The sequence below is a fragment of the Nansenia antarctica genome, assembly GCF_963989245.1.
Source record: "Nansenia antarctica genome assembly, chromosome: 1".
Lineage (NCBI taxonomy): Eukaryota > Metazoa > Chordata > Actinopteri > Argentiniformes > Microstomatidae > Nansenia > Nansenia antarctica.
The window spans coordinates 72517950-72543404 of record NC_137674.1 but is presented as its reverse complement, the minus strand read 5'-3'; the positions used below and the strand labels follow the sequence as shown (position 1 = coordinate 72543404).

Below are 25455 nucleotides of genomic sequence, written 5' to 3'. Positions count from 1 at the left end.
TGAGTATATTCCTCTTTGCAACAACCACGCCATATTGTATTGTCTTCTGTTCATAATGAGACAGAGTTAAATGATGCTTGGTTTCCCCTAGGATTGCGGTGTATGAGTCAGGTGTGAGGTCACAGCTACGGTATATACATCAGAAAAACATTTGAAAATATCTGACCAGTCTATGAATCACTTTAAATTGGATAAGTTGGTGTTGGGAGTTTATAGAGCAGCTGTGGATAGCATTAAGGCTCGTTTCCCAGCTCTCGTCATCAATTGTTATACCTAGATCTTCTTCCCAGGCTTCTTTTAAATGCTGCGTGGAGATTGGGTCATGTGTTGTAAAAACATCAACAAATCTAGAGACAAGCCTCCTTGACTGAGGGGCCTGATTCATGAGAGTGTATAAGTTGACAGCGTCAGGGATCACCTCAAAGTTAGGTAGGTTGGTCCGGACGTAGTCTCTTATCTGGAGGTAACGGAAGAGATGGGATGCTGGGAGTGCAAACTTTTCCCTCAACTGTGCAAAAGTGGCAAACGAGTTCTCTATATAAAGGCTTGCAATTGTGATGATACCTTTGTTCAGACCCGTCACCAGGGCCCAGTCTTAGGGTGGGCCAATGAACTGCATGGGGGGGCACAATTATTATTAACTATTTTATATAATCCAATATGCTATGGTATTCGTCATGCAACACTGACATGCTGATAATATGTTCGTGACGCCATTTGATATAAGGAGATCTTTCTTGCTCACGTGGCCGGAAATTATATATTGATGACTCAGAGAGAAGGTTGAATCGTAATCATTGTATTAGGCAGATCTGGGTTGCATTCCCATGTACAGATGTTTCCAAGGCAGCATGCTCTGTTAAGTCCAAACTTCAAGCATGGCTACGACATGGCTGGTGCCTAGCCTGGCTGTGGCATAGAGATGCCAAGCCCCGTACTGATGTTTGTTACAGCTTATATACAGTTCTCAGAGAGGGAAATAGCTTTACCTCGTAACTTACAATAGTGACATTAGTTCCCATACATGGCTATGCTATGGTCATGCTGTTCTGCTCTGTTGACCACTGCAGTGAGGCTCCTATGTCCTTTAGAGTTAAACTGGTCTCACTGTTACTTGATATGGTATGTGCCTGCTCCTAAATATGTTGTTGACTACTGAGAGTGGGCACACATAAAATATGTTTAAGGTTAAACAATGAGTATTGCAATATTTGATAGGCACACAACAATTTGGCATAGTCACACAAAAACGCATCATATCAGCTCACTCTTTTTTTTCCCCATGATGTAAGATTAATTTGACTGGTAAATTATTTCTATTGAAAAACATGTGGTGTTCTTAATAAAGTAAATGACCACATCAGAAATACATTAGGCATCGGTTCCATCATACAAAGTACATTATATGTCAATATAACAATGTCTGGAAGTAGATCTTCAATCAAAGGAACGGCCTTGTGTTTCTGGTAACAAGGAGTGCTATTTGATTCTTTGATGGTCATCAGTCTTGCACGTGTTCTTGCCTCTGTTCACAGCGTTAATAGGTTTTATTAACTTAAGACAATTTAAGCATTATCATTACACTACACCCCTCCTTTTCTTGACTCAAGTCTATACAATCTTATAAAAAAGGCTCTCCATCAATGGATTGTGGAATTAACCTGCTCAGAAACAGTTGGAAACAAAAATACAGATGTTAAGCATAAGTCTGTTAATTGGGTTATCTGGACTGTTGTTCCCGTCCCTTAGAATTCCTAGAAGAAAGTTTGTAAGTTCATGCTATGAGTAGTGTGTGCATGGTATTGCAAACTTGCAAGTGTTTGTTCTCTCTTAAGAGTATACAAATTTTGTATGTTGAATTCAGCTGTTTACTGCTGATGACACTGTTAGTTGCGTGCGTCAGTACAATTGAACAATTACGACTACATAAAAGTATGTGTAAGTCTCTCTTGTCATCATCATGTCTCTGTCTTAAATCATAAGAATTAACATTTCCATTGTTTGTCACATTGAAATGTCATTAGTTTGTCTCATTTCTCTTGTTTCATCCGGCAATAGCTTCCTTCAGCATCTGCAACATTCTCTCCCCACTTCTGCAATGGTTAATATAGACCAGATCTTAACAGCATCTCGGTCTCTTAGTCCTTCGCTCAATGTCTCTTGATTTCCTTGATTCTGTCAGGAAATAGAATTGACAGGCATTGTCAGAATACATTCCAGGTCTTTCTTGCTGAATTGTGTTTTCTCCATCAGAAATGTCCTCCTTTGATGTTTCACAGTCTTAGAGTCTTAATGTGTATTTCTCTGTTCACTAAATCAATCAAAATGTTATATGTCTGCTGAATTAACACAGATTTGCATGATAATTTCAATATGAGACAAATTTGTCTATTTGTTGTATGTTGTAGCTCGATGTGTGTGTGTGTGTGTGTGTGTGTGTGTGTGTGTGTTTGGTTACAGGAGCAGTCTCCATTCTATTAATAGCCTAGGGTCAGAGTTTTAACACTCTCGCCCTGTTGTGAAGCTTGGTTCAGAAATATGGTTGTTATTCATTTCATTCTTAATGATAACATTCTGCATGCCATACATAGTAGTTTGCTTCCCATGATGTTAATAGACATGCGGTTTTAGTAATCAATTATGTTGATTGAAACTTCTCTTAGAGTCTTTTAAATATTATGGCCAAATCTTTTCAAACTTAGTTTTCCTCAAAGTGCTGTGCTTTCAATCACGTATTTAAGGTCTTGTCCCTAACTTAATACACAATAATAGACTTCTGCTTTGTTCCTTACAAAGTTCAGAATCTCAATAAATCCTAACTCAGTGTTTTGACCAGTCACACCGTCTTTGACTATACAGCGCCTTCTATTCAAACTATATTTTAATTTAGTACTTTCCAATATCAATACATCTCCTTTTTGAAAAAAATTTAGATTCGTTCTAGAACAGCAATTCAGGTTAAGCAAATAATTACATTGTGCCTTACCTGTTTCGCTGAATCTAGCATCCTGTTCGTTAGAAGCCATTTGATAATATGTTCGTGACGCCATTTGATAATAAGGAGATCTTTCTTGCTCACGTGGCCGGAAATTATATATTGATGACTCAGAGAGAAGGTTGAATCGTAATCATTGTATTAGGCAGATCTGGGTTGCATTCCCATGTACAGATGTTTCCAAGGCAGCATGCTCTGTTAAGTCCAAACTTCAAGCATGGCTACGACATGGCTGGTGCCTAGCCTGGCTGTGGCATAGAGATGCCAAGCCCCGTACTGATGTTTGTTACAGCTTATATACAGTTCTCAGAGAGGGAAATAGCTTTACCTCGTAACTTACAATAGTGACATTAGTTCCCATACATGGCTATGCTATGGTCATGCTGTTCTGCTCTGTTGACCACTGCAGTGAGGCTCCTATGTCCTTTAGAGTTAAACTGGTCTCACTGTTACTTGATATGGTATGTGCCTGCTCCTAAATATGTTGTTGACTACTGAGAGTGGGCACACATAAAATATGTTTAAGGTTAAACAATGAGTATTGCAATATTTGATAGGCACACAACAATTTGGCATAGTCACACAAAAACGCATCATATCACATGCATAGTAGGTTGCAGAGGCTAAATTGGACACGTAGCCTACCGATGAAGACTAGACCTAAAATTATCAGAATGCAGCAAATAACATAACAATAAACACAGGCGAAGCTGGTTTATTACAAGGCCTTGTCGACCCGAGTAGGCCTAAGCTAAAATTATTTGAATGCAAGTTACTTTATAGCGTGGAGAGGCCAAGTTGTGCATTACAATGCGCACAGGTCAATAATTGGCACCAACCCGGCACACGTACAAGAACAAGAATTAAATAAATGCCAGGGATAGCCTACGTAACAAAAATTAGGAGACTGGCACGCAATCAGTGCACTTCCAAAAGGGATACAGTATGACCGACCGATCGTGTGATCATCACATTAAAACCACCCATCTACAGCAAATAGGATCAGCCAGATCCTCATCATTGAACACGTTATACACAAAGCACATTAAATATAGCATAACCGTGCAAACAGCTCATCTCTCCAGTTGAAAAAGCTGTCGAGAATACAACTAGCAAAACATCACCACGGCGTGTGCTCACACGGACACACACACACACACACACACACACACCCGGCTCAGAAAAGAAGGAGGAGGCGTTTTTCAGTGCTGAATCTCCTCATCAGTAAGTCCTTCCACTCATCCTTGAACTTGTGGGTGAGGTCCTTTTCGAAGGCAAGCTGAATCAGTTGAGCCTTGCGCTTGTGCAACATGCTGCGCCGATGCTCAGAGAAAACATTTTTAAGTGTTGAAAAAGAGTTTTCACAAGTCGCGGTAGACGCTCCCAAAGTTAGGGCGAGTGTATAAGCTTGGATGACAGTTGGCATGGCCTGGAGTGCTGAGTGGAATGTATACTGAGAATATTGGCTATTGTCCATTGTCCATCTTTGGGGGGAAACGAGGTGTCCTCCATCTTCTTTACCAGGAACCCACCACGAGCCACAGCATATTCAGATTCAACCACTTCAGTTCGAGCTAATCTTAGGAGAGGAGTGACCTTCGATGGATCCATGAAATCCTCGGCCTCTGGGTTTAAAGCAGCCAGCGCACCAATGAGCTTGCAGCTGCGCTCTCCAAAACGCGCATCCACCTCTCCTTGCACAGCATCAATAACACTGTAAAACACTCCCAGGAACTCTGTCTTTTCGCCAGTGTCCCTCTGTGACTGTCCAACCGTTCCTTCAACTACAAATGCACCAAAGCTCTTGTTAATTGTGCGTCTTCTCTTAGTTGGACAGCTGGGACCAGCCTCGTCAGTGGCTGAGGCTGGAGGAGAGCAGAGGTCCCAGAGCGCAGTAAACTCATCCTCTGTGCGCAGTGATTTGATGCATTCAGATGCACTGTTCACAAGAGTAACCGCAGTGAACAGGTCCATGTTCTCGCTTTGTAGCAGTCTGTTTGGTGGCTCGAAAAGTAACAAAACTTTCATCGGGGGGCTAGCAAGGCTAGTAGTAGCCCTAGCCCTAACAGTTGGGCTAGTAGGACTTACCTCACTAGTGGTAGCCGTCGGGGTGCTAGTGTCAGGCTGCCCACAGTCGCTAATGCTGGTGCTACGTATGTCCATCGGGGTTGGGTGCAGCTGCACCTTTCGAGGATTTACCGGTAATCCACTTTCTTATATCCATCTTTATTCAAAAAGCTTTATCCATCAAAAAGCGCAGATTTCACTCAACTGCTCAGTGCTCGCCTCACACAACTGAAATGGCGAGAGCAGCAGCGTGCGTAACGTGCAACTTTCAACTTTCAACTTTCAAATGATTGGTTGTCACTAGAATTCCGTCCAACAAAATGAAAAACACACTATTGTTTCTCAATTTTAATGTCTTCATTTAACATAAAATATGTTTTTTTTTTTTTTTTTTTTTTTAATATCTGGCTGCCAGTTGGGGGGGCACCAGCACGTCTGTGGGGGGGCCTGGCCCCCTGAGGCCCGCCCATAGTGACGGGCCTGCCTTTGTTCCTCCAAATAGTGAAAGTACTATCAGTTAGAGAAGGGGGAAAGGCGTGGTTGTTGCAAACAGGGGTGGAAGTAGAGAAGTCAGGCAGAGCAAACACTTTTCTAATTTGATACCAGATTTTAAGAGAGTTGATGAGCATGAAGTTATTACCCGTGGCGGCTTTTGGGGGTATGCTCTTAGCAAAGAGAAGAGCGTGGAGAGAGCTTTTGGGAAGGTTCTGCTCTATTGCAAGCCAAGAAGGGGTAGAGGTGGCAGGGTTGTCTGAGCACGCCCCTTGCCAGTACATCAATGCTCTACAGTTGTTTGGAAATTAGGTAGACTGAGGCCCCCTGCACTTTTGGGTTTAAATAGGTGTGACTTGGCTATACGATGTACTTTGTATCCCCAGACAAATGGAAGGACAATAGAGTCTAGTAACTTAAAGAAAGACTTTGGCAAAAATATAGGTAGATTCTGGAAGAGGTATAGAAACCTGGGGAGAGCCACCATTTTAACTGCGTTGACTCGTCCTATCATAGATAAAGGTAATAGCCTCCAGGTTTCAACGTTAGATTTCAATTTGTCTACCATATTCAGATATTTCAGTTGTTTATAAATCAATTTGGGATCTTTAGGGATGACCACGCCTAAGTATTTGATTGTATCTGTAGTAATGTGAAAAGGAACATCTTTAACAAATGTTGGGTTTAACCTCCCTTCAAGCTGCATGAATTCACTTTTGTCCCAGTGTATAGTGTACCCAGAAAGCTCACCAAACTCTGTAATTAGGTCTAGCAAAGGCGGAAGAGATTCTTTAGGCCGGGAGAGAAGCAGAACCACATCATCCGCGTAAAGCGAGATGCGGTGGTCCACCCCTCCTAGCATCAATGGGGCTATAGAGTGATGATTCCTTATTCTAACAGCAAGGGGCTCTATGGCAAGGGCAAACATTTACGGGCTCAATGGGCTGCCTTGACGGCAGGAGCGATGTAAAGCAAAGGTGGATGATTTATCATAGTTGGTTATAACCAAAGCCGTTGGGCTGTTGTATAGCATGTCAACCCAGGAGGTGAAATTGTCACCCAGGCCAAACTCTCTCAATACTGTTAGAATGTATCTCCATTCAACCTGATCAAAGGCTTTCTGGGCATCGAGTGCCAAAACAGCAACATTGGAGTCATTGTCATATTTAGAGTACATTATATTCATCAATCGTCTGACATTAAAGAAAGAAAATCTTCCAGGGATAAATCCAGTTTGGTCAGGGTGAATTATAGTTGCAATACATCTATTGAGTCTGTTTGCAAGAATCTTAGTGAACACCTTTAGGTCACATCCGAGGAGGGCAATAGGACGGTATGAGGCTGGATCGGTTTCCTCCCTATCCTTCTTCAATAACAGGGATATGTTAGCCGAATACAGGGATTCAGGGAGACGCCCCGTAGCAATAGAATGATTAAACATCCTTAACATAATGGGAGAGACTTTGTCCGAGTATGCTTTATAGAACTCTATGCCATACCCGTCTGGTCCGGAGGCCTTCCCGTTAGGGAAAGAGCGTATTGCTTCCGTAACCTCCTCTAAAGTTATCTCTGTATTCAATTCAGCTTGTGCAGAAGCACACAATTTAGGCAGGCGGAGAGCGCTAAGAAAATCTGAAATTTGCGCTGTATCAGCTGTGATTTTCGAGGAGTAGAGATTCTCATAAAACTCACGGAAACACTCGTTAATGTTTTTGGGATCTGTGGTTATAGAACCCGTATTAGTTTTAATTGTATTAATCATTCGCTTGGCCTGAATACCCCTAAGCTGGCGAGCTAATAATTTGTCTGGTTTGTCGCTCATCTCAAAGTGTTTTTGTTTCATTTTCAATAGCGTTTTGCTCACCTGGTCGGAGAGAATAGAGTTATATTTGAATTTAAGCTTCATTATGTCTTTAAGTGTGAGTGTACTGTCCTATTGATCCCTTCCAAGACCCAGCAGACTGCTGTTATGGATGTGTATGTTGGGGGGAGGGGGGGGGGGGTATGTGTGTGTTGGGGGGAAGGGGGGGTAGGTGTGTGTTGGAAGAGGAGGGGGGGGGGGGGGTATGTGTGTGTTGGGAGAGGGGGGGGGGGGGTATGTGTGTGTTGGGGGGGTGGGGTTATGTGTGTGTTGGGGGGGTAGGTGTGTGTCAGGAGAGGGGGGGGGGGCAGGTGTGTGTTGGGAGGGGGGGGTATGTGTGTGTCAGGAGAGGGGGGGGGGTATGTGTGTGTTGGGGGGGGTAGGTGTGTGTTGGGGGGGTATGTGTGTGTTGGGAGGAGGGGGGGGTATGTGTGTGTTGGGAGGAGGGTGGGGGGGGATGTGTGTTGGGGAAGATACTCAGAAAATATATTTGACTAAGCTACTAAGGGGAGAAGTTGAACAACAGTGCAGTGAAGCCGACTATTGTCATTGACACAGTACAAAGTACAAAGGCAACGATCTAACCAGATGTAGAATGTACTTCACTACATCCAAATAATATATCAACACAAACCAGTTTATGAACACTGTCAGTGACTGGTTGGTGTTGATAAAGGGTTTTTGATTAACTATATTTTTAACACTGTCAGGGGGAGAGGGGGAGGGGGGAGGGGGAGGTGATAAGCCTGTTTCTCTGTGTTCTCTCTCCTTGACTGCAATCTAGAAGCTTAATCCCTTCGAACCCTCCCCGGTTTGTACAGCTACTCTTCAACTGTCTCCACAAGTCATGGACGGGATTGGACGGGAGAGCCGTCAATCAAAAACCACTGACTACAACACATCACTATCCAAATGACCGCTGCAGTGTCGACTCATATGCCAGTCAAATACCCCCGTGGGCACACCCACACACACACACACGCACACACGCACACACACACACACACAAATCGCTCACACCGACACCGACACACACACGATTCAGACCAAACACACAGCTCAGACCTCAGACCTCAGTCTCTGTCACACAGAGAGATCAACAATGACAGGAAGTAGACAGAAGTGACAAGAAACAGAGGGAAGGCAGATACCTGGTGGTAGTATCCCACATCCCGCCGATACGCCGCCTGGGAAGAAGAGAAGTGGTGTCAAAGATTACAAGTCAGGGCTTTCGTCATCCATGTCACTCTCTCTACCGCTCACTTCTACTCTCTGGCTTTTAGGTGAAGGCATAAGCCTCTCTGCCTGTGTGTGTGTGCGTGTGTGTGTGTGTGTGTGTGTGTGTGCGTGTGTGCGTGTGCGTGTGCGTGTGCATGTGCGTGTGTGCGTGTGTGTTGTCTACCTTGGCCCGGGGGTTGAGGTTGCCCATGGCGTCCGCCTTGAAGTCGTTCTTGTTCTTCCTGCAGAGCACGGCGGTGATGATGATGATGATGAGCGTTACCACGGCGATGGGGGCCAACACCGCGGCGATGATCCACAGGTTGTTGGGCGGGTTCTTTACCACGGCTGGCGGGGTGAGAAAGTCGACGTTAGCTTATCTTTTGTTCCTCTTTCTCGAAAAGCATTAAAAAAAACTTGTATTCATCTTTCTCGAAAGCTATTACTGTAACCTTACTGTAATCACTCTCTCAGCGACTTGATCAGTTAAGAAAGTAAAAAGAAGAGAAAAGTTTCAAAGTAGGATACGTCGGAAGATAAGATAAGCGCTCTAATTGAAATACTCCAAGCGTATGTGTGTGTGTGTGTGTGTGTGTGTGTGCTCTAGTGTGTTATGCTTGGGGCTTATCTGTGTCTTTGACAGTATTACACTGCCTGGTTCACTGAGAGGACTATGAGAAGCCTACGCTTCGACTGTAAAACACACAGATACATCCGCCTCTGTACTCCCACACAGCACAGGAGCTCACACACATTTATGGATTCCTCGGTTCTGGATCAAGGTGAAAAATCTATAAGGATTTTCGCGCGAGGAGAAACATACACACACACACACACACACACACACACACACAAACACACACCCTCTCTTTTACTCTCTCTCTCTTTCTCACACACACACAGACACACACAGCACGCCCGCACGCATGCGGGCACACACACACACACAGACAAACGAATGCAGGCAGGCAGGCACAGACGCGCGCACACACACACACACACACACATTTTTTAGCTACTCCTTTTACCCCCTCTGCCCTCCCTTCTCCCTCCCCCATGGTGGGTGTGTGTTCACAGTAAGGGTGTAATACTGCCAACAGTGGTCTACCTGGAGCTGGGCTAGGAGATTTGGAGGCAGAAAGCTCTGCTTCTATCTCACAGCAGGAGAGCATCCTCCTCATTATATTCTCGCTTTCAAACTCATACTGGCTCTCTACTCAGTTGGACTTCTCTCTCTTTCCCTCTCTCAGTCTGTGTCCGTCTGACTATCTGTACTGTACTACTACAATCTGTCTCTCTGTCTGCCTGTCTGTCTGTCTGTCTGTCTGTCTGTCTGTCTACCTACTTACCTTTCTACCTACCTACCTATCTATCTATCTGTCCATCTATCTGTCCATCTATCTGTCCATCTATCTGTCCATCTATCTGTCCATCCATCCATCCATCCATCCATCCATCCATCCATCCATCCATCCATCCATCCATCTATCTATCTATCTATCCATCCATCTATCTCTCTATCTGACCATTAGAGGAGGGACACGTACGTTCGGCCTGCAGTTGGACAAAGTATCCCAGAGTGAGCGCCATGGTCTGAGAGTCCACGGTGTTCAGGACCTTGGCAGCGGTGGTGCCGGCCAGGGGGACCCCGTTCATCTGGACGTAGTAGGTCATCTCCACCGGGTTCTTCAGCCCCACCACGCGCCGGATACTCACCATCTGAGGAGTGGACGTGAGAAGGGCTTAACACTAGAACAGCCATGGGTGGGGTCATTTGACCAAGTGAGTAAAACGTTTGCACTCGATCAAATTTCAGTACCCTCCTTTTCATGACTTTTCCTAGATATGTGCGTTCTACCACCCAGTATCCTTACATTTTCAAAATCACATCAGGAGAAGCTAGTATAAAGCTATTGTGCATTTTTTTATGTGTAGGAGGCAGGCTAATTTACAAGACACGCCAACTAGTGGTCTTAGTGTGTAAGTAGCAACTTCCCAGAGGCGGCTCTAATAGTAGGTAAAAAAGGCAGGGCTGTTCAAGTGTTAATGTACGGTGGCCTAGACTCTAGGCCAGTGGTTCCCAACCGGGGGTACGCGGACCCCTAGGGGTACGTGAGGGGATTGCAGGGGGTACGTGGAAAGATTTGGAATTATAATTTATTTCCCTTTCCAAAAAAATAATTAAATATAGTCGTTTCATAAACCTGTTGTTAAAATGGTACGCTGCAACTTAAGTTCCTCCCCGACAGGTGATGACTGTAACACACGTGGTAGTCACGTCACATTTAAATCACGTTCATTTACGTTCATTTACGCGCGCACGTCAGCTAGGCCTGTCAGTATACCGCAAAGATGGACAGATGGCTAAAACGACCAGCTTCAGAGGCAGATCAGACGGTCAGATCAGAGGCAGATCAGACGGTCAGATCAGAGAAAAAAAGAAAAAAAGGACCCCGCTATTATTTGGAAACATATGTTTTGTGGGGATTTACATGTACATCGGCTGATCCACCACAGCCACAGTGCTTTTTCTGCGGCGAAGTCCTGGCTAATAATTCAATGAAGCCAGCCCATTTACAGCGACACCAGAGCACCAAACACCTAGCAACTGTTGGTAAAACTGACGACTTTTTCAAGCGAAAACTGTCAGAGTTCAAGTCAAGTCAGGCTACACTGAAAAAAGCGGCAAGTGTGTCAAGCAAAGCACTGGAGGCGTCCTATGCTGTTTCATTACTAGTGGCTAAGTCAAAAACCCCACATTCAATCGCCGAAGATCTGATTTTGCCTGCCGCTGTGATTTTGGCTCAAACTATGCTGGACAAGAAAGCAGCTGACGCGCTCAAGTTGGTACCATTATCTAACAACACCGTCTCCCGTCGGATTGATGATATGTCCATAAATATTGTCGGACAAGTGGTGGATAAAATGAAGCAAGCAGGTCAGTTCGCTTTGCAATTAGATGAAATGACCGACGTTAGTGGGGAGGCTCAGCTGCTGGCTTTTGTGCGTTATAAAGAAGAGTCGGACATAAATGAGCATATCTTGTTTTGCAAGACGCTGCCAGGAAAGACAACTGGCGAGGAAATATTTCTGATTATTGACAGCTTCTTCAAAGACAACGATCTGGAGTGGAAATCCTGCAGTCACATCTGTACCGATGGAGCGGCAGCAATGATGGGTAAGGTGCGTGGGCTGCTTGGGCGTGTGATGAAGGTGAACCCCGAAATTAAGTGGATGCACTGTATTATTCACCGGGAGGCACTCGCCAGCAAAAGGATGAGCCCCGAGTTAAGTGCAGTTATGGATGACGCAGTTAAGGTGATTAACTTCATTCAGTCCCGGCCAATGAACCACAGACTGTTTCAAACTCTTTGTCATGACAGCGGGTCAGAGCATGAGCAGCTACTGCTTCACACAGACGTTCGCTGGCTGTCTCGTGGCAAAACGCTGCTGCGGCTCTATGAATTGCGCATCGAGGTGTTTGCTTTCCTGACAGAAAACGACCACCCTCTTGCAGCCCTGTTTGAGGATGCAGTGTGGGTTGCGCAGCTGGCATATCTTGCTGATGTCTTCACTAAGCTCAACCTTTCACTTCAGGGCAAGTACTCACACATCCTTAACATGTATGACAAAGTGAATGGATTCATAAAGAAGGTTAAATTATGGGAGAGGAAATGTAAGGATGGAGATGTGAGCTGTTTCCCACTGCTTGATGGCCATCTCGCCACCACTGATGCTGACAGAGGTCCTGTGGTGAAAATAGTTAAAGCACATCTGTCCAAACTTGACACTGACTTCAACCAGTACTTTCATGACATTGAAACAAAGTCAGAAAAACTGGACTGGGTGAGGAACCCATTCAGAGTGAATGACAGGAGCAGCAGCAGCCTTCCTGCAAGCCTGCAGGAAAATCTGATGGACATGTCCTCTGATCGTGGGTTGAAGATGGCACATGCTGACAAGTCATTGACAGAGTTTTGGTGTGATGTTGAAAAGGAATATCCAGTGCTGGGAAAGTGTGCATTGAATGAACTTTTGCCTTTTGGATCTACATATATGTGTGAAGTGACCTTCTCAGCTTTGACCCACATCAAAACCAAGCCAAGGAACAGACTGAGTGTGGAAAGCAGCCTGGTGACTGCTGTTGCCACACTGCCTCCAGAACTGTCAAAGATTATAAAAGAGAAGCAACCTCAAGTGTCTCATTAAAGCTCAACTGATGAAAAAAAGAATTGCAACTGCTACTGGGTGAGTCTATTTTTCACAATGGTGTAAATATCTATGTATTAAAGGGGAGTGGTTCAAATGATTTCATTAATAATCAGTAGAGTTAGATAAGAAGTTTAAGTGTGTGTGTGTGTGTGTGTGTGTGTGTGTGTGTGTGTGTGTGTGTGTGTGTGTGTGTGTGTGTGTGTGATAAGTTTTATCCTGTCTCATCTTGTCTGTTTCCTCTCCCCATCAGTCAAGACTCTGGGATGAGAAAATGATGACATCACTGCACCTCAGACAGAAGACAAAGAGGAGCAGGAGAAAGGGAAAAGAAACAGATATTGTTCAGCTCTCCCTCTAGTTAGCTGAATGGTGAGCTTTCTGCTTGCTCCGGCAGTACGGGTGAAATGATGAGACTGACACAATTCGGTTTGATTTCCTTCTTCCTCTAATAAACAGATTGTAAAACTGAACACAATACATTGATATTAGTACATGTAAATAAACAACAGTGAACAAACTAACAGAAAAGATTTAACAAACTACACAATCATACAGAACTCAACTTACCAACTCCCATCTCTCTATACAAATGATCTCCCTTCTCCCCTGTCTCTCAGATCACACTCATTAAGCCCGCCCCCAATTCTATCTAACCAATCACTCCACTCATGCATACTTTTAACCAATCACAAACAACAAATAAAATAACCCCCAAATGAACCCTCCCATGGATTAGCCAAACACCTCCCACTTGGTCCATTGGTCCTTTATAACTAAATGGACCACAACTTTCCCTCTCTTCACTACAGTCATTTTTACTGCTCCTCCACGGGAAGCAGCACGACCACCCGCCTGACGTCTCGGTCGAGCGTTGGGAAGAGATCGCGGCCTTCGCTCCTTCTTCGTCCTGAAGCCCCCACTCCTAGAGCAGGCTGGCTTAGGCAAACCCTCACTCTTACGTCCCGAACCAGCCCCTTTTCGTCTGGCCTCGCTTCCACAACCCGCCCCAGGCGGAATTGCCCCTTTAGGGCATTTTGGTCAGCCAACCAGACCACGTCTCCCACGGCCACATTTCGGGCTTCTCTGTGCCACTTGGTGCGGATGAAAAGCCCGGGCCCAGCCAGTTGACTCCACTGTCGCCAAAACCGTCCCACCTCTTCCTGGATGGCCCTCAGCTTCACAAACGGGTACTCATCCAGATCAAGAGTCCCCGGATCTCCAGCTCTACCTCGAAGCAGCGTGTTGGGCGTCACCACCTCGACCGCATCATCTCGCACTTGGAGCTTGGCGCCGATTGGCCTCTCGTTCACTAAATCGGCTGCCAGGAAGAGCGCCGTCTGGAACTCCAAGCAGGTGAGGTTTCCAAGCCTCCCGACATTTCTCAGCGCCCGCTTGAGCAGTCGAACTGACGCCTCCGCCGCTCCATTCCGATGGGGTGCGTCAGCAGGATGGAAAACCCACGCCCATTCCGTGCCGTGATGAGCGGTCCTGTCCTCCACAGTCTTCCTGTCCACCTTGCCGAGTGGGTCATACAGCGCTTTCAGAGCTGGTTGAGCACCGACAAAATTTGTCCCCTGATCTGACCACATCTTCCTCGGGTGACCCCTAACAGCTGTAAAACGGAAGTACGTTTTTAGGAAACACTCCGTTGACAGACTCTCCACCACGTCAGCGTGGACGGCTCTGGAGGCCATGCAGGAGAAGACGACTCCCCAGACCTTTAACTTTGTCCTTCTCTTGACGACGTCAATGACTTCGTAGGGGCCGAATAGGTCCACAGAGGTGTACTCGAATGGGGCAGCAGGTTCGGTGCGCTCCCGCGGAAGGTCGCTCATCATCTGCTGGCACCGCTTGGCCCTGTCTTTCCTGCAGGGGACGCACGCGTTGACTACCTTCCACGCAGCCCGCTGACCCTGAATCACCCACGCCTTCTTGCGCATCTTCAATAGGGTGCCAGCCAACCCCTCGTGGTTCGCCTTATGGGCCTCCCTTGCCAACAGAGTGCTGATCCACGCAGTGTAGGGGACAAGTGGGATTCCACCTCCTTCGCCTCCTGGATTCTTCCGGAACACACCAGCAGCCCCGACCCTTCGACCTTCTTAACTACCAGTCTGTCCCAAGTCGTTTTCGGAAATTCTATTCCATCCTGTGCAGCCAGACACAGGTCGCGGAAAGCTGCGTTTAGCTCCTGGACGCCGAGGCTAACTCCGCTTCTTGTCTCCCTCTGGCGAGTAGCCTCCCACTTTGCGTCTTCTGGAGCCCTCCTGCAAACCAACCACTGCCTAACAGCTCGCCGGACCCACCCAACTACCCGAATGAGCCTGCCTATTTCGCTGAAGCGTTCTGGCTCAATCAGGTCCATGAGAGCAGCGCCCCAGAGCCTCTCCCTCTCATGCTCGGGGTCCCTGGAACTCCTAACCGGTGTGGATGTCCCCTTCGCATTTGCTTCCTCCTCAATGGTGCATTTCGGGTCCAGCCCCTTCCTCGCCTGAGCGCGTGTTACAGCTGCAGTGAACGCTTTCCGTTGCAGCTTGATCACGCTGTCTCGAGCACTTGCAGCCACGTCTGCCGCGGATTTCACGGGCCACTTCTCCACTGCCCACGCCAGGAACTCCGGACCGTTCTGCCAGGTCGAGCCTTCTCCCAAGCTTTCCGGCGGGCAGCCTCGTGTGACGAGATCCGCGACATTTAGGTCTCCGGGGATCCACCACCAGTCGTCAGTTGGTCCAGCCCTTTGGATCTCTCCGATCCTATTCGCGTAGAATGTTTGGTAGCCGTAGCTTTCCCTTTGAATGGCCCCCAGGACGGTCTGGCTGTCCACGAAATGAAACCATCTCTCCACGCCCAGTCGACCTTGCTTCTCCCAGAAGCCCTTAAGCCTGGATGCGATTACGGCCCCACACAGTTCGGATTTAACGACATCCCCTTTCTGAGTTATCGGCGTCAATTTGGCCTTTGACTCGACCAGCCTTACAGCCACTCCCCTGGATGTTTTCCACCTCAGGTAGAGGACGGCACCGAACGCATTATCACTCCCGTCCGAGAAGGTGATGCCCCATGGCCTTCCTTCCCATCCAGGCGGGGTTAGGCTCCTCTCGAATCTGACTTTTCCAAGTCTCGCATACTCTTTGAAGAGCCTGATTGCGTCGGCTCGGAGCTCAAGGGGAAGTGGGTTGTCCCATGTGTTCTGTCTGATGCCGGATTTTCCCATCTCCTGAAAGGCCCTTCTGACCAGGATGGCACCTTTTTCCTTCACCGGGGTGGCCAAACCCACGGGATCATACAGGCCCGCCACCTGGCTCAATAGCTCCCTTCTCGTTAGGGGGCTCGGCGTTCCTTCCTCAACTTCTTCCTCTGAGAGATTTGTTTCTGTCCTCACCTTCAGTTTCTTTTTGGAGAAGTTGATGGAAACCATAAGGAACAACTTATCCCCTTCTGCATGGTACCCGACTCCAAGCGCTTTGTTGTCTTCCTCGCTCAGCTGATTAGGCAGCACTAACACCTCTGATTCCGGCTCCATATTGGCCTTCGTTTCTTCAGGCTGGCTTTCTTTACTCCTCCCACTTTGACCCGACTGGGTCCATGGCTTTAGAGCGAAACCTCCAGCGTTGAGTATCCTCTCAATTCCCTCCGTGATGCTTTTCAGCTTTCTTCTGTCGTTATGAGACGTTAGGATGTCGTCTACATAGGTGTCCTCCTCAAGCGCTCTCCGCTCTTCCTTTAGGTGGGCGAACTCTGGCAGCCTTGCCGTCTCCCTCATGGCCAGCTGGGCGATGCATCCGGCTGGCTTGTCCCCGATGTTGACGCGGGTAATTGCGTAGGTTTTGATCTTTTCTTCCGCCGTGTCCCTCCATAGAAAGCGGTGGAGGTGGACTTCCCTTTCTCGCAACCAAACAGAGTTGTACATTTTCCTAATATCCCCGATGGCTGCATGCTCTCCGGTCCGGAATCTCAACAAAACCGCACGGATGGGGTTCAGAACGTCCGGGCCTTTCAGCAGAATGCTGTTTAAGCTGGTTCCCCGAAACTCCTGGCTGCTATTCCACACGAGCCGCACCGGTGTGGAGGCAGAGTGGGGGTTTGGAGCGATCTGATGGCTTACGTACCACACAGGTCCGTCCCACTTACTGATCGTTTCCTCGTTTAACTCGACCGCAGCCCCTCTCTGGATCATCTCATGCACCTGCGCCGCGTATGCCGCTTTCCATACTGGGTCCCTCTCCAATCGCTTCTCGGTCCTCCGGAATGTAGCCTCTACCGCTCCTCTGTTGTTCGGGAGCGAGCTGGGGTCCTCAGTCCACGGGTATTCTGTGTCCCAGTGCGGCAGGTCGCTGTGGTCGTCAGACATTACGTAAGTCAAGCCCCTTTTGATGATTTCGACCTCCTTTTCCTCTGCGAGAGTCATCTCTTTCCCGCCTGGTTGACAATTTCCGCAACGACACCCTCCGCATTTTGGCTCGCACGCGGCGCCGATGCTATCCCAGCTCCACCACTCGAGGACCTCTTTGCTGCTTGCAGCTGTTCTCCCGGTCCTTTCATGACCTTGCGGCTTCTGGTCTCCATCCTCTTCTTTGGCGCTGAGCGTCTTGCAGGGGACCTCCTCAAATCGTACTGCCTCCGTTCTCAGAGAACGCGCAAAGTGCGTCTGGGAGTCGTGTGCGGATTTTTCCCAACTTTCAAACAGGTCTGGGTGCGTTCCTCCCACGGTCTTCCCCAGAGGCCCGTCCCACAGCACTAAATTTCCCGTCCTTCTTATCCACTGCGGAGCAAGTCGTCCCTCTCGGTGGCTGATCAAAAGCTCGATTTCCTCAGGTCGGACCAGCTCTTTCTTCTCGACCCCAGGGAAAAACTTACAGAGTCGCTCTGGACTGATGACCTTGTCTGCACGAGCGATTGTGTCGAGCCCGTAACATACCATCTCGTGGGGACTCCATCTGTTGTTGCTCCACGCCCTGACCTTTAGCAGGTACTTATTAGTCTTTACCTTGACCTTCATTCCACCGACTCCATGCACAGTCAGTGTTACTTGCCTCCGCTCCAGTTGGAGCCGATCGGCGGCCCGGTTGGTGATATAATTTGTGTCGGAGGCGAGGTCTATGAGAGTTCCCAGGCCATATCCTGCTTCTGTTTTGACTGTCAATATCATCATTAGTACTGGATGTTCCTCTGGCCCATCCTCTGCGAAGAGACTTCCGCCTTCTGCGCCCGTGCTCAGCGTCATCGAAGCCTTACTGGTGAATGCCTTCGCCCTCCTCTCCTGTTCAGGGTTGAGTCCCAAAGAATCCAGGAATTCTCGTTGCTTGTCAGCGAACCCTGGCCCTGTCCTCTTCCCCTCACTCCATTTGGGGCACAGAAGGTAGTGATGACTCGCCCCTCCTTCATTCTGCTTGCACATTCTGCACAGGTACCGGTTACTACACTCTCCGTCGGCACCGTGCATGCCCAAACACTTCTGACAGGCTTTGCTTTGCTTTGCTATGGCTCGCTTCTCTGCCAGACTGAGACTCTTGAACTTACGGCAGAAGAATATTTTGCCACCGTGCTGATCGCTTCCACAGATGTCACACTCTTCTCTTCTTTCCGAGTTCCTGCCTGTGACTCTGGTTTCACCTCGATGTTCCTCCTCTTCTTCATCTACCGGTGAGTCTTTCTCCGTGGCCCTCGTGAATGCCCTCTTCTCCCATCTGACTGGCCTCTCCGGTGTTCCCCCAGAGGTCTCCGTGGAGCCTCGGATTCGAGCCATCCCCTCGAGGATTTTTTCCTGCCTTTTCAGAAACAGAAGAAGAGCATCGAACCGCTTGTCTGGGGCGACTTGGTTTTTGGGTTTGGTTACAAAAGCAAACCAGCCTTCCTGCACACGATCTGGCAGTTTGCTCTCGATGGCCTTAATTACAAGTGGGTTCTTCATAGCGCCCACTTCTCCTAAGTCTGTCAGGTCCATGAGGGCTCTTTCCACTGCCTGAATAAGGTCGATCGCTTTCCTCGGCTGGTTTCCTTTTACCGCTGGTATTCTTTCCAATTCCTCGATAATTTGCAGCGCGATGGTTGCCTTGTCTCCAAACCGATTCTCCAAAGCTGTGAATACGTCTTCCGCTGAGCGGTAGCTCGAGAGTTTGAGCTCCTCGAAAACCTTTCGGTCTATGCTCTCGAGGAGGTGGAGTTTCTTCACCTCTGGCGACCCCGATGGGTCTCCCTGCTGCTGCAGGCTCTCCCAATCTTTACGCCAGCGATGAAAATCTCTCATACACCCGCTGAACACGGGCAGCCTCGTTGGAGGGAGTTTGATCTTGGGGATGGCTCCAGTGCGGTTGCCTCCATACGTGGCGCTCTCCAGCCCTGCCTCCCGGGCTTGTTCCCATGCTTCCCGCTGAGCCTCCAGTAGTTTGGCGCGCTCTTGAGCGGCTATTTCTGCTGCCTTCAACTCAATCACGGCCGCCTTCTGCCTTGCCTCAGCGATCTCTTCTTCGGCCCCCAATTTCACCTTCGCTGTCTCCTTCTCAAACTCGGCCACGCTATCAGCTGACTTCAGTCTTGCCTCAGCGGCTTTCCTTTCCAGCTTGGCAATGGCTTCTTTATTTTCTCTATTTGTCGCTCGATCTTTGGCCTCTTCTTCGGCGAGAACGTCGGCCCTTTTCCTCTCATCTTCGGCGAGAGCGTCGGCCCTTTTCCTCTCATCTTCGGCGAGAGCGTCGGCCCTTTCTCTATTCGTCGCTCGATCTTTGGCCTCTTCTTCGGCGAGAACGTCGGCCCTTTTCCTCTCATCTTCGGCGAGAACGTCGGCCCTTTTCCTCTCATCTTCGGCGAGAGCGTCGGCCCTTTCTCTATTCGTCGCTCGATCTTTGGCCTCTTCTCCGGCGAGAACGTCGGCCCTTTTCCTCTCATCTTCGGCGAGAGCGTCGGCCCTTTTCCTCTCATCTTCGGCGAGAACGTCGGCCCTTTTCCTCTCATCTTCGGCGAGAGCGTCGGTGGCCATTTGCTTTGCTGCGGCGGCCTTGTCGGCCATTTTGTCAGTATTCTCCTTCTCAACTCTTCCAAATTCAGTCACAAACGTTTCCCAAAGTTCATCCCTTTTGTCCTCCAGTTCCTCTAGTGACTTTCTCGTGTTGCACGCCTCAACTACAGGGATCCACTCCCCCCAGCTTGATAGCAGACTTCGCGCTTTGATGATGAGGCTCTCTGTGAGTGTGCTTCGTTCTTTACAAACGTCGTGGGTTGCCTCTTCTAGACTGATCCTTTTCACGCCTTCGTGACTCCTTTCTGCTCGTCTAATTGTGGATGAAAGTTCGACCCCCGCGAACCTTGTCCACATGTTGGCCTTTAAAACGTGACCGACCTGTTCAACCTTCTGAGCTCTCTCCTCAGCGGCCTTGGTGATGTCTTGAAGAAGCTGACTGTTACCTGTCTCATGTTCCTGACTTGCTTTGGCCTGCAAACCTTCCTCATAATTGTCGTCTGCAGAGTTTAGGTCTTTCGCGTTTGATAGGAGCGCTATCCACTCGCGTTTCATGTCATCTTCGCCCATCAATGCCACTGACCTGATGATGTGGCGGTATCCTCTCTCAAAAGTGACTGCCAACTTTTCCCTTTCGGTCCTTAGTGCCTCCATTCTGCCTGTGACTCAGAAATAACTTGTGTGTACCTGTTTCGTCTTTCTATCTTATATCTTCAGCCCTCTCTGACTCCCTGAGCTGATTTGCGCTGGTCCCTGCACTTCCTTAACTAGTCTTCAGCAGCGGAACCAGGTTCACCGTGGGGTCATCCCAGGGATACTGCTAAAAATAAAATAATAAAGTGGGAGAGGATTTTCCTCCCCCCGACGACTTAATACCCAGGTACACACAAACCTATTTTAATGCAAACAGTCAATAGAGTCACAGAGAAGAGTGCTGGGTGTGGGTAGCTCTCTGGGTAGCTGCTATTAGCTCGCAATTCCTTTCTTGGTGGGTCTTGTAGGTTAGCCTAGCTGGCTGTGGATTCTTGCAGTTGGGTTAACCAGTTGAAGCTAGCCGTGGATTGTTTCACTCCTTGCCGGCCTAGCTAGCTGTAGCTTTGAATGCTATAAGCTCTACCGCGTGCCTGTGCGCTATTGCGACAACAGGGCTAACGCTAGCTTAGTTGGCTAATGCTCCGCTAGCTAGCAAACGGCTAGCTAGCTACAGTTGCGGGTGCCACGGCTCCGTTGCCGGCCTAGTTAGCTGTAGCTTTGAGTGCTATAAGCTCTACCGCGTGCCTGCTGCGCTATTGCGACAACAAGGCTAACGCTAGCTTAGTTTGCTAATGCTACGCTGGCTAGCAAGCGGCTAGTTAGCTACAGTTGCGGGCGCCGCGGCTCCATTGCCGGCTGGCGGCTGCGTCACTAACCTGACCAGGCTTTAGCTTGCTCTTATCTCCGGTGAATGGATCCTTGTCCTCCCGGAGCTTCTGTTGCGTCCAACCGGGCTTGTATTCCTTAGCTAACTGACGGTCCGTCCTCCTGCGGTCGTCAGCGGGTGTTTTACAATTGTTCAGCTCTCCCTCTAGTTAGCTGAATGGTGAGCTTTCTGCTTGCTCCGGCAGTACGGGTGAAATGATGAGACTGACACAATTCGGTTTGATTTCCTTCTTCCTCTAATAAACAGATTGTAAAACTGAACACAATACATTGATATTAGTACATGTAAATAAACAACAGTGAACAAACTAACAGAAAAGATTTAACAAACTACACAATCATACAGAACTCAACTTACCAACTCCCATCTCTCTATACAAATGATCTCCCTTCTCCCCTGTCTCTCAGATCACACTCATTAAGCCCGCCCCCAATTCTATCTAACCAATCACTCCACTCATGCATACTTTTAACCAATCACAAACAACAAATAAAATAACCCCCAAATGAACCCTCCCATGGATTAGCCAAACAGATATCAAATCAAATTCATTATTATTTATTATTTATTTTTCTATTTTCAGTGAGTGTGTGGGCATGTGGTAACAATTAACCATTGAGGTGGCCAGGTGGCACATGTATTGGCCAATTAGCTCATGTAGTCTAATTTTGAATGGCAATGTTTTGAAATGGCAAACATGTGACTTTATGTCAGATTGTTGTGTGCAGAAAACCGTGTTCAGTGCATTTAAAAAGTGCCATTTTGAATAGCAAAATGTGTGTAAAGCAGAAAATGTGTTTAGAGTTTTGGAGACATGAGAAGAGGTTTTGCTCTCTGTGTGTCAGTAATAAATGTTATATTTGCAAGTTAGAGTTTAATTGATTTTTTTGGGAAATAATCAACACGCATGAGTGAGGGGGTACTTCTGGCATGGCAAAACAGCTCAAGGGGTACACAAGACAAAAAAGGTTGGGAACCACTGGCCTAGAGGGTACAGGGGCCGGTCGAGTTCTAAAGTAGTTCCGTTGACGTTGTAGAAACTTCTTCGGGACAAATGAGTGGTCCACAAGAAAAAACAAGATTTTAGTCAGCATGTTAAAGCTCATTAATCATTGTTAAAAGGAAATGTCTACTGTAAACACCATGGAGAGCAACAGCTTTGGTTTCAAATATTCAACATCTTTTCGTGTTTTGAGGAGCAATTAACCAGATAATAAGCTGAAAAGCGTTCTAATTAAATTCTAACTAAAACCCTGTGGGCCGGTTTCACAGACAAAGTTTAAGACTAATCCTAGACTTTAAAAAAGCATCTTCAATGGAGATTTTACATCCAAAGTGTGATTTAGTCCAGGTCTAGGCTGACCATCCTGCCCATATTCGACTATGGTGATACCATCTATAGGATGGCATCTCAGTCTGCCCTCAGGAAACTCGACACACTCCATCACTCTGCCATTCGTTTTGCCACTGGTGCGCCTTTCACAACTCACCACTGTGATCTGTACACCCTTGTAGACTGGACATCTCTTCACAGCAGACGGCTCTGTCACTGGCTTCATCTTATCTATAGAACCATACTTTGCAAAACACCTCTCTACCTCTCATCCCTTCTGCACCTCTCTCACCGCCCCGTCATCGTTCTAAGATCCAGTGATCTTGTCCGACTCACCATCCCCAAAGCCCGTACCGTTGTCGGTCGTAGCGCTTTCCGGTTAGCTGCAGCACACGACTGGAACACCTTACAGAACACCCTCAAACTCACCGCCCTCACCTCACTCACTGCTTTCAAACAAATCCTGCATCAAACCATAGTCGATCAATGCACCTGCTGATCACCGTCTCTCACCCATCCCATAACCCATCACTGCCTAATTTTAAGTACCCCTGCTCCACTACCCCCGCTATCCCTCACCTCCGCTCTTCCTCACCCCTACCTCCTCCGTCTCTCTCCCCTCTCTCTGACTGTTAGTATTTTAATGCATCTGTATTTGCCAGTGTTTTATTGTTTTATTGTTGTAAATTATTTAACCATTATTAACCGTTTTATTTCTAGCTTCCCACCCCCCCCACCCCCCAAAGAGCCATTGCTTTTTGGTCAGGCTGCATTTGTAAATAAGAATTTGTTCTTACATGTTTGCCTGGTTAAATAAAGGTTAAATAAAATTTTAAAAAGCCTTGTCTGTGAAACCGGCCCTCAGTGTGAGTGTGTGTGTGTGTGTGTGTGTGTGTGTGTGTGTGAGTGTGAGTGTGTGTGAGTGTGAGTGTGAGTGTGAGTGTGTGTGTGTGTGTGTGTGTGTGTGTACACCTGTGTGTATGTGTTTTAGTGTCTGCTCTTCTTCTTAATGAAATATTCATCATTTACTCAGGAAACAAGCCACGGTAAGCATTAACTTCATGAGTTTCGCCAAACAGACACAGACAGGCACAGTGACAACCCGCCACAGTTAGATAAATATATGTCTGGAAAAGCATAGTGCTAGAGCATGATGGAGACCCCCCCCATCCCCCCTCCCAGCCAGGCCTGAGTGGTCCCAGATAGAGGCTACTCTGGCTGGGTGGCTGTGCCAGCTCTGATGCCTACCTGGACCGTGTAGCTGCCCACGGTAGTGGCTCTCCTGAAGCGAGTGCCTTGCTGGCCCGCCACCACAAACAACTCTGCCAGCCTCTGCTCCATTAGACTGGCAAAGCTCTGGTACAGCGCTTCCAGAGACGAGTTATCCACATCCTGGATCACTGCAGGAGAGGAAGGGGGGGGGGGGGAGAAAATAGAGGAGAAAGGAAGGAGAGAGGGAGAGAGCAAGAAGGGTGAGTCGCAAAACGGAGGTCACCGCACGGAGGAGGTGACGGAGCGACATAATCGAATCCAGATGAGATGGAGAGGGAAAAACAACGGAGGAGGGGAGAGGGGTGTTGGTGTTGGCAGTAATGCTAAATCTTTATCTTGTACAGTGGGAGTAAATCCCATTAGCTGCAGGCTGACCTTGGTCCGACCCCTGTCCCTCTTACCAGGAGGCGAGGGGTTAAGGGACACCAAATACAATCACTGTAATACTATCACACTGATAGGCCCATCCATAAAACCAGCACAGAGGACACATGTCTACACACACACACACACACACACACACACACACACACACACACACACACACAGGTATATCTACACGCACAGACACACACGCCTTAACCCCAGACCCTGATGTGATATATATATAGAGAGAACCGAAGGGTCAGAAAATCCATTGGGTTAAAAACGACATCCATCATTCATAACCTTTACGGAGGGGTAGACACAGAAAGAGGGGCCATATAGCATAGAATATGTCATGGGGAAAACCGCATCTCAAAGAACGCCTTAAATAATAGAAATAAGGTAACTAAGACAAGAGAATAACAGGGGGAATATGACAAAATGGAAAAGACAGAGAAAAACGGTTTCCTTCGGGAGCCTTCCTTCCTGTGACAGTCAACGAGCGACAGAGCGAACCAATGAGAGGCTGTTTACCTGTGGTTACCCAGAAGTCCCGGGTGGCGACGGACGTGTTCAGATTGTGGTACTCCAACGCTGCGAGAGAGAGAGAGAGAGAGAGAGGAGGGAAAAACACTCTGAGTCATCCTGACAGGTTGATTACTTCCTGTCGCGTAGTACGAAAGAACTACAATTCAGCAAAGTCTGACAGCGCCTTTTCAGGAGTTTTCCTCCGTTTTTCTTTCAGTTGACTCGGTTCGAAGACTCACTATATAGGGGACACTCACGCTGTGAGCCTAATCGTTGAAGACCTTGTTTAATTACGCCTGGAACAGGTCGATTGGTGAGGGGCGGCAGTAGGAGGTAGAGCCGGCGTCTAATGACCGCAAGGTCGGCGGTTCAATCGGCGGCTGGCCACGTGTGGCCACGAGGTGTCCTTGGGCAAGACACTGAACCCCAAATTGCTCCCGATGAGGGGGGCCGGCACCTTGCATGGTAGCCTGCCGCCGTTGGTGTGTGAATGTGTGTGTGAATGGGTGAATGAGAGGCCGCTGTAAAGCGCCTTGGAATAAGGCGCTATATAAGTGCAGTCCGTTTTTTACCATTTGACTAGGAAAGGCCTGCGTTCGGACGTGATTGCTACGATTCAGTGAGTGCTAGGACGCGCCATAGGTTCACCGGAAGTTTTTACAACCTGAAATGGAGGATATTTCAGGTGCGGTGTGTGAGAAAGCCTTGTGAGATGGTGCCCTTTTAAATGGCTCTCTCT

General features: G+C 47.9%; 1 protein-coding gene across 1 annotated transcript in view; it reads right to left on the bottom strand.

Annotated features, from left to right (window-relative positions):
• kiaa1549lb (KIAA1549-like b) overlaps positions 1 to 25455 on the bottom strand; it is a gene marked incomplete at both ends in the record, with an annotated part of 96630 nt that overhangs the window by 29482 nt on the left and 41693 nt on the right. The window contains 5 exons of the mRNA XM_080525953.1: positions 8567 to 8602; positions 8818 to 8981; positions 10181 to 10352; positions 23799 to 23950; positions 24723 to 24782. Of these exons, the coding sequence (XP_080382079.1) occupies positions 8567 to 8602; positions 8818 to 8981; positions 10181 to 10352; positions 23799 to 23950; positions 24723 to 24782 (584 nt within the window). The remainder of the gene's footprint in view (positions 1 to 8566; positions 8603 to 8817; positions 8982 to 10180; positions 10353 to 23798; positions 23951 to 24722; positions 24783 to 25455) is intronic.